Here is a 13,243-nt window from a genome sequence, read left to right as displayed (position 1 = left end):
ATAGGAGTCGACCACCTCTACACCCACTCCTTGAGTAGTGACATTGAGGCTCTTTGGTGAGGTGAAAGTCAATAAGCAGTTCCTTGCTTATGATGATGTTACATTTCAGATAATTCTCTTTGCACCAAGAAACAAACTTCTCCCCCTGACTCCTCTCTTCTGTCTCATTCCCTTTATCAATACACCCCATAAGTGCAGAATCATCTGAGAATTTCTGCAGTTGACTTGACCTGCTGTTATATTTCTAGTCTGAGGTAAGCATAGTGAAGAGTAAAGCAGACTGGCCTGTTCCTTGTGGTGCTCCAGTGTTCCTCTCACAGTCCTCAAGTCTCACAAACTGCGGTCTGCCTGACTGATAGTCCATCATCAGTACACCACAGGCTCATCCACCTGCATATCTTATATATGAGTTTACCCCTTAACAGGGATGGCTGGATTGTACTGAAGGAGCTGAAAAAAATCAAAAAACATCATTGATACAGTGCTGCCAACTTTGACAAGGTGAGAATAAACCTTGTGGTGCAGATAGATAATTACATCCTCCACTCCAATCTTTGTCCAGTTGGTAAACTGTAGTGGGTCCAGGTGGTCTGGAGTAAGTGTTTTAATTCAGATTTAACCTCTTTGTATATTTGGGGACTGTTGTATCAGAGAAGAAGTGTTGTCATGGAATAACGCACCTTGACTTAAGAGTATAAATCATGTTTCAGAATCGTGCATTTTCTACTGCTGTGTGTGGATGAAGGTCTTTGCAAATAAAATATGTAGTAGACATTGTTATCCGTTTTGCCTTATTACAAGTACTGGGGATTTTGTTTAAAGTTGTGCCCAGTGTGTGCTGCTCTCTTGTCATTACCACCAGCTTGGCTCCATCAGAATTTATCTCTGGGTGGTGTTGAGCAAGATGCTCAGAAATGTTAGTAGTATTACCACAGTAATTGACTTTGCCATGGCAAATTTTGCATATAGTAATAATAATAATAAATCATTACATTTATATAGCGCTTTTCTCAGTACAATAATCATCTCATGTTCTCCATTTACTTTGTGAAATCCAAAGTAAGTCCAGGCTTTAGATTTAAACTGTTATGGTGCTGCAAAAATCTAACGACAACCTCGATCAGTCATGTTCTCATTTTGAGCTGTGATGTGGCCATGAGCAGCAGCCACATATGGTCATTTTTGCAGCAGTAGAAGTAAATGTAAGTACTGTGCATTTGGATTTTGATAACTACACCAGCAAACTGTTATCATGGCAATGGCAAATTCCTTCTTGCATGCAACTGATATTTATCTGTCTATAGTAATTAATCACATGGTATGGTTTACGTGTGGATGCACATGGTTACATTTTGTTGATGGAAATATCAGCAGTTTTTTCATTTAAAACTCAATCTTCCAGTCAGACTGCTGATTTGATAATCATCATACTTCATAATTGCGATTTTTAAATTAATCAATTTTTTCTCCCACTCCTCCTCCAAACCTAAGCTTTTTGCCAGTGATTGAATGTCTTCTCAATCATCATGTTAATTTGGTGGGCTTATCTTGAAGTGATGTTACTGACCGAGCACACCACACTGGCCATCACAGAGTTGTAGAACATGTAAAGGATGTCACTACCCACAAGGGTTAAAGGAACACAGTCTCCTCAAAATAAGGACCTGCTCTGTCCTTTCTTATATACAGCCGCTCCTCTGTATTTTGAGACCAGTCCAGCCTGTTGCTGATGCCATTCCCTCATATTACGGTGTGAATAGATGAGGCCGTTAGTTAGGATTTAGATAAGTGGTCATGTCAGACTGAATTATGATCCCTAAGCCTCCAACACATTTGTATCTGTAAATTTTCATCTTTTCTCTTTCCACTGCAGGTTTAACACAGAAGTTTCCAAAAGTAATACAACCATTCTCTCATGAGGATCTCCTCAAGATCACCGAGTACTACAAGCCCTACCTGGCCTATGTGATTGAATACGACATCACGAGTATCCTGCAGAACCTGGCCACCAAGAACATCCTCACCAATGATGAGGCCAAGGTAGGCAGGTCTCCCTGTCAGTATGAGGCACAGAGAGCTGAGCAGAGATGGTGAGCTTAGGAGAATCATCTGAGATTGCCTGACCCTCCATAACAGGTCTTTCTGTTATTGTGAGGTCATCAAACCCTTACTGACTACTCTGCTCTGCTCCCCCAGTGGTCTTTATTAAACTAGCCCTCTGATAACTTGCTTTTCTTTCAGAGATTCAAAGCCAAAGAAGAGCATGAGGGGCAAGCAGGTGTGGAGTCCTTCATCAGTGACATAATGAAGATGGACAATGCAGTAGTGGTGAGCCTGTGGGAGGCGCTGGTTGAAGAACTTGTGAGATTTCCGTCTCCAAACATGACGAGAATACTGGAGGAAGTGACAGAGGGCGGTGAGTTAATAGGGTCTTGTGTGATAGGGTTACACTGAATGTGTACAAATCACAAAAGGAGACAGAGCGAGAGACACAGGACCACAAAACACAACATCACTGTCTGTAGGCCACTGGACACATAACTGTCAGGTCCGTCACTTACACCGAGATGTCTGCTTGATGGCCTTCAATGCCAACACTTCCTCCACTTCCTCTGATTTTCTATTTTATACCATTATTACAGAATTTAAAGAGGTCAGTGGTCCCACCATATTATTTAGGAGCTGGTGTGCTACTGTCACCTATGTGTGACTGTCATAACTGCATATTTGACTTGCAGTTGACTTACATGTAAGCCCTTCTACACTCTATAAGCCTACACCTGCAGCCCTCCTGGATGTTCATTGATATTTTTTTTCTTTCATTAATAAGAAGTCATAGCACAACCCCCAGGTCAAAGTGTGTAAATATTAGCTTTAGACGCCCCCAGATGCTCACACTCATGCTCATCCATGTTTGTTTTTTCAGACGTCTCACCCTCAAATCCACATGAACTTTGTTGTTAACCTGAGGCCTCAGTAAAGAGTTTCTGCTCTCCACTTTGCCTCCTACTGTCCTCAGCATGATAAACTCACAATATGTCTGCTGTTCCTAATACTTAACATGTGTGCCATTTCCTTGGTCTTCTTTCCTGGACATTTAATTTCATACTCCCAATATGGACACACATTGGTGGTTTGCTCTTTGCTTTCAGACAGTAACTCTTCATTGTGGCTAAACAGTCCATATTAGCAGCAGCCTGTTAGCTTTTAATATTTTTCTGGTTGTATACCTCACTGTACTCATTTTATATTTTTGTTTATCTGCCCCTTTACTGCTGTAATTGTCTCTTCTGTCTCTCTTGTTGTCTCACCAGGACCAGACCTCTTGAAGACCATTCAGGCCAGTCTCCAACCTGCTCCAATTGACACTCGTATTCAAGGTAAGTCTTGTGTCTCTGGTAATCAGCTCTTCCAGGGTTCTGCTCCTCAGTTAGAACATTAGAACAATTGTGACAAGATCAGGACATTCATCTCAATTAGACAGCACCTCCTGAAGAAGTTGGAGGGGAATTTTCATTCAGCCTCTATTTTGCCTCCATTCTCTTTTCCACAACAGGTTCTAGAGTGTCTAGGGTTAGTCCTGGCCTTCTAATATGCAGGTATTTTGTGTCTTTAAAACTCAAATTGCTTCCTCATGGGACCATAGAACAGAACACAACACTGGATACTTTGTACTGGTAGATCGTTTCCAGATGCTTACTTCCTACATCAAAATACGTGCATCTCCTCAGAAAGTACAGACTGCTGCCAAACACCACTGTGTTGTCACACCAGTCCAGATTGCCAGTTATGTGAATCTCCAGGTACTTGTAACTCCGGTGGTGAATGGTGAAAAATATTTGAGTGGTGGGTGCAGGTTTTGGGGGACAAACTGAAGCAGCACTTGCCTATAATATAGTGCCTTTCTCATCTATCTATCTATCTATCTATCTATCTATCTATCTATCTATCTATCTATCTATCTATCTATCTATCTATCTATCTATCTATCTATCTATCTATCTATCTATCTATCTATCTATCTATCTATCTATCTATCTATCTATCTATCTATCTATCTATCTATCTTAAAGCATAACCCACCCCCTAACCTGTCTTGTACTAAACCCACAGGATAAGTCCAACCTAAATCTTATTCTGCCTTTATAATCAGGAGACCTCGATTTCTTTGAACATACATTTTGCCCTCATTTCCTTCAGGCCTGAAGATTTCTCAGTTACTTTCTGATTAAATTGAGTCATTTCACTTAGCCTGCCAAATAATTGTGCTTCATTTTGTTGTCTAGATCAGTGTTTCCCAATCTTTTTTCTATTGTGGGACACTTTTTATAAGATGTTTTTGTAAGACACGCCACAATCTTACTAACCACAAACACGTATACGGTATTTCTCATAAAATTGCTCAACTGTCTGAAGGGGCAGGTCTACCCAAGACACTGGTAAAAAAAGGAGCTCCAAGATCAACATTCACAGACATAGCAGTAAGTGAGCATTTTGATTTGCCCCTTTGCCCACCCATCTCTGCCTCAGAGACAGCTCTTTCGCTCACTGTCCACCAGCCTCGTGAAGCTCATTAGCAACCACACATCCAGAGCTGATGGACTCTAGCAGCCAGGAGACATGTCTGAAGTGCTCTAACATGGCGATCACTGAGCTGCTGTTATGCCAGCTTTTCCATTTAGTCCTGTCCTCCTCAGTCAGGTCTATGCAACCTGCAGAGCTTGTCCCCCTCAGGTTCAGACCGAAGTGCACTACACTATTATTTTCACAGCACTCCTGGGTATCTCTCATGATGCACCACTGTGCCATGGCACACACTGGTTGAAAAACACTGATCTAGATGCGCTAATCTCAGAAAGATGTTTTAGGTCTCGTACCCCTGTTGTTGTCCACAGTGCTTTGGTACCGACACTTTGAAACAGCAAATGGGGAAAGCAAAAAAAAGGCATTACTTACACCACATCCAGTTAGCCAACTCCGTTTGCCATAACAAGAGCAATTTGTCTCAATCACTTGTCTGCTGTTGCCGGTCCAAGCTCTTTTATCTTCTTTTTTCTTCAAGTGAATGATTTGTGAAGGAGTGTTTCGTTAAAGAAATAAGCAAATTTTCTTTCATTTCTGAAGTTTCATTTTTGAAATTACCATCTACCAAAAGTTGCATTCGCTGATCTGTAGTTATGTTAATGGTGGGTGTGAACTGTGAACCATTGACATAAACATGAAATAGCACATTGACGATTGTCCAATCACATTAGATTAAAAAAACTTAAAACAATGCTAATTCGCTGCCAATAAATGTGGGAGTGTCCGAGGCACAGAGAAAAGCATCCAATTAAAGGGCAACCTCAGGGCACCTCCTTGCCAAAATATCAAGGACTTGCATAGACTGTCATTTGGCTAGAACCCTTCACTCAAGAAATATAGGTATTCACACAGAAATTAAACAAATACAAGTCGGAACCAATTTTTAATGGATGTTGACATGTGTTGACAACAGGCATATTGTGCAAATAAACACATTTATTTTGTTATTTCACATTACCTAATTAAGTAGAGTTTTTAAAATATCTGAATATTTAGTGGGGTGCTGGCATGTTACAAACTGCCACTGTGTACCTCTGAAGCACCTCCATGTCCTCCCCCTGAGTGGTGACTGGTTTCAGAGGGTTGTTGGCATGTCAGATGTCCACAACCAACAACTCTTTTGTCTTTTTGATTTTGAGCGTCAGTTGGTTCTCCTTGCACTGCAAGATGATTTCCTCCAAAAACCTCCTGTATTCTGACTCATCTCCGTTTTTAATTTAGACTAAGATGGAGGAACCTTCTGAGAATTTCCTTAGGTGTCAAGCGCTGGTATTATACTGTCTGTTGTCTAGAAGGTGAACAGTTTAAGAACATTTTCCTGGCATCCTCTAGCAGTACGTACCACTATGTACTGACACACCGTTCCTGAGTCTCACAAACTGCTGTCTGCTGGTCAGGTAATACATAATTCAGGAGATGATTCGGGAATCAAGATGTAAAGCCTTGTGCTTTTTTCCTTAGTTGATGAGACAAAATGCTGTTAAAGGTACTGGAAAAATCAAAGAACATTGCCCTGATGGTGGTGCCAGTTTTGTCCAAGTGAGAGTAGGCTCTGTGTAGATCACATCATCCTCCACACTTATACATGCCTGAGAGGAAAACTACAGAGCATCAAGATGTTCTGAAACCAGGGGCTGTTGCTGTTTTTGGATCCACCTTCTTGATGTATGAAGTTATGAGCAACTGGTTTGAAGTTCTTGGAATCACAGGAATGATTGTTTGGCACTGGGACTGTACGGGATATTTCTCACAGCTGGAGAACCGTCTGCAAACTCAGGGAAATGGCTCTGGAGGTCCCCACAGAGCTGATTAGAACATGTTTAGAGCACCTTGGGGCTGACTCCATCTGGCCAGTAGCATAAATAGCCAGTAAACAGTCAGCATGGGTTTAGATGAGGAGATCTTGTCTCACTAGTAAAGTGAAGTTGTATGAGAAAGCAACAAAAGCAGAGGAATAGAAAGGTGTTAAAGAAATCTGTAGTTTAGTGTAAAGTTGATTTAAACACAAGAAGCAAAGGGACATGGGGAGAGGAACCTTATCAGAATTAGATCATTCAACTATTTTTTAAAACCAAATATTTTGATTTATAAATATAAAAGTTTATTATCTAATGATATTACTTGGCCGGAGAAACCAAAGAAGGAGAAGAAAAGGGGGGTGATGTGTCCGGATTAAAAAGGAGAGGAGGAAGGTAAAGAAAGTGGAACTGAAGGTAGGAACTTTGAATGTTGGCAGTATGACTGGTAAGGGGAGAGAGTTAGGTGAAATGATGGAGAGAAGAAAGGTTGATATATTGTGTGTGCAAGAGACTAAATGGAAAGGGAGTAAGGCCAGGTGGATCGGAGGGGGATTCAAACCTGTGGTAGGAGTGACTGATGCATTCAGGTTGGAGGTGGGATTACATCAGGGATCGGCTCTGAGCCCTTTCTTATTTGCAATGGTGATGGACAGGTTGACAGACGAGATTAGACAGGAGTCCCCATGGACTATGATGATTGCTGATGACATTGTGTTCTGTAGCGATAGTAGGGAGCAGGTTGAGGAGACCCTGGAGAGGTGGAGATATGCTCTAGAGAGGAGAGGAATGAAGGTCAGTAGGAACAAGACAGAATACATGTTTGTGAATGAGAGGGAGGTCAGTGGAATGGTGAGGATGCAGGGAGTAGAGTTGGCGAAGGTGGATGAGTTTAAATACTTGGGATCAACAGTACAGAGTAAAGAGTAATAAGGATTGTGGATGAGAGGTGAAAAATAGAGTGCAGGCAGGGTGGAATGGGTGGAGAAGAGTATCAGGAGTGATTTGTGACAGACGGGTAACAGTAAGAGTGAAAGGGAAGGTCTACAGCAGTGTTTCCCAAACTCGGTCTGGGGGGCACACTGTGACTGCAGGTTTTTGTTCCAACCACATTCCTAATCAGTGACAACACCTGATAGCACTGATCTCATTTAATTAGCGGGTAATTTTTTTTCTTTTATTCGACATTCAGAAAAGCACAGCAGCATGATTTTTACATTTATAAGACATTTAGACATATTTCTACTTTTGCTATTGATTTAAATGCTTAACTCTCTTTTGTTGATTTCATTATACTTTGCCTTTTCTTTGTGCAGTTTTTCCCCCTTTGTTGTATCTTATTAATGACAATTTAAAACGAGCAGAGCAGACACCCAGGCACTGAATAATCAAAGGCTGCAACTACTTTAGAGTCAGACCCACAAATTAGTAAATAATGGATTAATTAAACAATTAGAACACCTTGAAAAATAGAATGAAAATCAATATGAAAATACTGTTAAAAAGAACAAAATACATTATTCCCCTAGAACTGCTTGGTAAATTTTAATATTTTTTTTTCAGCAAACTTAGTTTTCTCATTTCTATATTGTTCCCAAAACACAGAACTTGGGAAATAACAGTTCACTTAATTAGCCCAGGAGTTCAATTAAAAACAGAAGCTGGTTGGAACAAAACCCTGCAGCCGCAGGGGTTCCCAGGACCAAGTTTGTGTAACACTGGTCTACAGGACGGTAGTGAGACCAGCTATGTTATATGTGTTGGAGACGGTGACACTGACCAGAAAGCAGGAGACAGAGCTGGAGGTGGCAGAGTTAAAAATGCTAAGATTTGCACTGGGTGTGACGAGGATGGACAGGATTAGAAATGTTGGACGGTTGGGAGACAAAGTCAGAGAGGTGAGATTGTGTTGTTTTGGACATGTGCAGAGGAGAGATGCTGAGTTTACTGGGAGAAGGATGATAAGGATAGAGCTGCAAGGAAAAAGGAAAAGAGGAAGGCCTAAGAGAAGGTTTATGGATGCGGTGAGAGAGGACATGCAGGTGATGGGTGTAACAGAATAAGATGGGACTATTAACATAGCAGCAAGCAGTAACATAACATAACAGATATGCGTAGGCCGTTATTCAGGCCAGCAGGGTTATGATGATAAGTAGGTGGGTTGTTACGCTGTTCTTTCAGATATCTACCACTATGGTGTGGCCCAAGAACCAGCTTACTAGGTTTAAAGGATTAAATAATTATTCTTTGGTCCTAGTGATTTGATTGATTTCAGCCTTTTTAATCTGAGCACCACTTCTCCCTCTACAATTTCCATCTCCCTCACAATTTCCATAATAGTCCCTGTTACTGCTGGCTGTTATCTACTTCCTCACATGTGAATACATCCAGAAAATGACATTTTAATTCACCTTTACAATTCCTGATACTCTTCACCTCCTCCTTGACTGTTCTCTTACTACTAAAATACTAAGGAGTCTCTTTGGCTCGTCTCTCACTTTTTTCTTAATTCTTTCTAACTGCTCTTTATCTTTCCTGATGTTCTTTTTAACCCTTGCTCATGTGCCTTACAGTTAGTACTGGCATTGTTTGCCTCATAGGTCTTATAGGATTGTGTTTTTCTTTAGAAGTTCTTGCTCAGGTTCTTATTTATCTGCATTGGTGTTTTCCTTAATTTCTAACTGCTTTTAAATTTCAGGATGAATTTGTCCTGCATTGTGCATAAAACCTTTTTAAAGTTGCCCTACATCTTTAAAGTTTTCATTTCACTTAGTCTATTCAAATTTATCATTTCAAAATGTTTCTCATTAAAGTGAAACTTAGCAGTTTTAGTTTTTGTATGTGTCCTTTGCCAAAGTAATGTGAATTGTATTACATTGGGGTCATTTGACCAAAGTGGTTCAATCACATCCATCCCTTCAATTCCATCCTGATTATTAGAAAATACTAAATATAGACAGGCTTCCCACCATGTTGGTGCTTTAACATACTGAGTTCTAAACAGTCACTCATTAAGTTAAAAAAACTCCTGTTCTTGTACTCCATTATTTGTCAGGTTTGCTTGCTGAAAGTTCATGTAATTAAAATCCTCCTCAACTATAAAATCCCCTCTAACCTTGTCTTTTTAATATTATCAAAAGATATAAATTGAAACTACTGTTGGAATTATTGAGTCTGCAACACACTCCAAATATGAGGCCTTGATCCCTAATGCTGTCTCGCCGTACCAAACATCCTCACTAAGTTGTGGCTCACCATCTAACTGAGGAAACTTTGCATTCAAATCGTGTTTTGCATGCATGGCGACTCCCCCACCCTTCAAATTTACCCATCCTTCCTCAATAACGTGTACTCCTCTATGTTCTACTCCAGCCCATCACTTTTATTTAGCACGGTTTCTGTTACTGCTATATTATAAATACTTCACTTTCAGGATGTATTTTGACCCCTTCAGTTTCTGCATACTTTGTTAAGTTGTAGATTTACATTTAAATGAAGAAATTTTCTATTTTTACCCATCAAACTCCACTAAACAATTCCAAAAAGTGGCCACATGTTTTCAAAAAGGTGTCCAAATTTGTGAAAAATCAAACACTGAAATCTCTCATTCATAGAAGCATTCAGAACTTTTGCTGTGACAATCCAAATTATATTCTGGTGTATCCTGTTTGCCTTAATTATCCTTGAAATGTGTTGAGAACTTGATTGGAGTCCACCTGCAGCCAACTGAATTGAATGGACATCCTTTAGAAAAGCACATGTGTACCTGTGTAAAGAAAGTCCTACAATTCACACTGCATGTCAAGACCAAAACAAAACCATGAAGTCCAAGGAACTCTCTTAGTTCACATTGTGGTTTTGCATAAATTTAAACAAAGAAATAAAACCATTTCTATTGCCTTGGGTGTTCCTACAAGCAAAGTAGCCACAATAATTGTGAAATGGATGAAGTTTGGAAACACCAGGACTCCTCCTAGAGCTGTCCATCCATCTTGGTCTGTGAGATGACCAAAAACGCAATGATCACCCTTGGAGCTTCAGGACTACTCTGATGAGATGGAAGAACCTGTCAGAAGGATGGAAATGTCAGCCTCATTCCATTTGTCTGGAATTTATTGTAGAGTGGTTAGATGGAAGCCCTCATGAGTAGAAGGCATACAATAGTATTAAAAAACGTGAGAGCATGAGGAGAAAAATTTTCTTGTCTGATGAGTCAAAAACTGAACCCTTTAGGAAGAATTCCAAGCAATTTGCCTGGTAAAGTCAAGGAAGTGCTCATCAGCTGCCTAATGCCGTCCTTATGGCTTGATGGTGACAGAATCTTCCTATGGAGGTGCAGGGACAGGGAGACTGGTCAGAATTGAGGGAAAAAATCCAAAGAGGCCCTTGAAGAAAACCTGCTTCAGAGTGCATGCCACCTCAGACTGTGGCAACTGTTCAATGGCCACAAGCATACAGCCAAGACAACAGTGGAGTGGCTTCTCGACAAATCGTTGAGTGGTCCAGCCAAAGCCCAGACTTGAACTCCTTACAAAATGTGTGGAGAGACCTGAAGATGTCATTTCACAGACACTACCCATTCAGTCTAATGGGGCTTGAGAGGATCTGCCATGAAAAATGGGATAAACTGCCCAAATCCAGATGTGCAAAGCTGGAAGAGACTTAGCAAAGAAGACTTGAAGTTGGAAATGCTGCCAAAAGGGCTTCTTAATAGTACTGAGTTAAGGGCCTGAATACTTGTAGGAATGAAAGATTTAGTTTTTGATTTTTAATAAATCTGCAAACTTTCCTAATAATATGTTTTCACTTATATACCCAGCCCATACCCCCAAAACTCCTCCCATCCATACATTGGTGTCCCTCTGGTTCAAACACAGCTCATAAAGGCATCCCTATGCCCCATAAACCTGTGCCCATCAATCCTACCCCAAAATATGAGCCATGCATTAAGCCTTTCAATCTCCTCAGCCCTGCGGTGGATTGGCACCCTGCCCGGGATTGATTCCTGCCTTGTGCCCTGTGTTGGCTGGGATTGGCTCCAGCAGACCCCCGTGACCCTGTGTTCGGATTCAGCGGGTTGGAAAATGGATGGATGGATGGATCTCCTCAGCCTTACCTGAACTGGAGTGTGGCACAGTCAGAACTTAGGAGAAGACCACCTTGTCAGTTCTGCTCCTTAACCTGGCACTTAAATCTTGGATTGTTGAACTGGCAGTCTGTCCATACATTGGTCTTCTCTTCCAAAATGACCAATGAAAACTAAATCTGCACCTACTCTGACCATGAGCCTGTTCCCCCTTCCAAGGAGTGTAGAAGGAAAATGTTTTATATTAGCATAAAAATAGCAAATTAACATAAAGTGCCATAAAAAGTAATTAAAAGCTTCTAAAACATTAGATTAAGCATAAATTAGAATGTTAAGAAAATAAGATAGGTCAAGTAAATAGTTAACTAAAAAATCAGTCATTTTGCATTATTATTTAAGCTTACAGCAGAATTGCTAGTGTGGGAAAGAACAGATAAAGAAAGAACAGGATAAGAAGATTGAGAACACCTGTGTCCAAGGATAGGAAGCTAAAAGAACGATACCACAGAGAAAAGATGGCCCTGGAAGGCACGTAAAGAAACTAGCTGGTTTGATGAATCAGCAGAAAGGCAATAAAAGGCTTTTTGCTTTAAGCAAGGTCACACTGATGCGATGTCTGAAAGAAATATTAGTAAAGTCAGACATTAGCAATAAATATAGTAGAATATATTAGAAATTAACTTTAGCATAGAAATTAAGGCAAAGCAAGCATGCCAAGAAGATGATTAAATAAAGGCATGTACCATATTTCTATTTTAATTAAAGCTTAAGCTTCAGGCCACCATTATAAAAAAAAAAAAAAGTTTGGAAGGCTTAAGAAAGGAAATGACAAGAGGAAACCCATATATGGAATCAAGCCCTTGGCCAGTTAAAGAAATAAGAAAAAACAAACTAGAAGTGAACAATAGACAGTGAAATACTGGGAGGGGGGGAATGGGGGGGCTTTAGCTGCAGGAAAGTGACAAGATAATAAGGGTTCCCATGGGAACTCAAGGTATCGGCCAGACAGGAGAAGAGGGGAGGCCGGACAGGAGTAGAGGGGAGTCAGAGAAAATGAGCTAATTTGAACGAGGTCAAAGTGATAAGAAAATGATATATAAGTTTGGGTTTTGAACTGTTTGGGGCTCAGCTCAATTTGGCTGTATTGGGTTGAGTCCTTGTTATTATTATGGTTATTTTATTGCACTAAAACTATAAACTCTGTTTGCCTATCCCGAGACTCCTAATAGCCTTTATTTCAGGTAAAAAGCCTTCTGGTGACGATTTTTTGGCCATGACAGGAGGTGTCCCTAATGTCTATAAGGTAGGCAGCAAACCATACAAGAGTCTGACCACATAATAAGACAAATGAAAATCTCAATTCCTCTAGTAATCAAGTCCTGCACTATTACTATGTTTCTCCTTCTGATGAACTGGTTTTCAGGTGACCCATTGGGGCTCCTCCACCCTACCTACCACCTCAGAGTTGTCAGAGTCACCGTTAGGCCCCACAAGATCTGGAAAATGTTTGGCCACTTAAAAGCTCGGAGTTTCAGTGCTTGTGCAATGTGCACCTGTAGCCTTTAGTGTTCTAGCCATGAAATGCCTATTTCAATCTCTCTGCTTGAAATCCTCCTCCCTGGTGTACATTATCCTCCTTAAAGACACCTGGGCAAGATCTGCCAGTTTCCTACTCCAACACAGGTTAGCCACCTCCTCCATAAGTTCAGTGACCCTGACTGCAAGGTGTTGGATGAGCTGGCCTCTCCCACACATGTAGACACCTTGGGAGCAGGCC

At 40.7% G+C, this 13,243-nt stretch overlaps 1 protein-coding gene across 3 annotated transcripts in view; it reads left to right on the top strand.

The window, feature by feature from the left end:
• Nucleotides 1-13,243, top strand: part of LOC114642525 (NACHT, LRR and PYD domains-containing protein 3-like) — a 141,149-nt gene that overhangs the window by 115,952 nt on the left and 11,954 nt on the right. For all 3 annotated transcript variants that reach the window (XM_051924925.1, XM_028791387.2, XM_051924926.1), the window contains 3 exons: nucleotides 1,874-2,040; nucleotides 2,242-2,416; nucleotides 3,315-3,380. In XM_051924925.1, coding sequence (XP_051780885.1) covers nucleotides 1,874-2,040; nucleotides 2,242-2,416; nucleotides 3,315-3,380 — 408 coding nt within the window. The remainder of the gene's footprint in view (nucleotides 1-1,873; nucleotides 2,041-2,241; nucleotides 2,417-3,314; nucleotides 3,381-13,243) is intronic.

Source organism: Erpetoichthys calabaricus, chromosome 1, assembly GCF_900747795.2.
Source record: "Erpetoichthys calabaricus chromosome 1, fErpCal1.3, whole genome shotgun sequence".
NCBI lineage: Eukaryota > Metazoa > Chordata > Cladistia > Polypteriformes > Polypteridae > Erpetoichthys > Erpetoichthys calabaricus.
The sequence above is the reverse complement of the archived record's forward strand: the minus strand, read 5'-3'. Positions and strand labels throughout refer to the sequence as shown.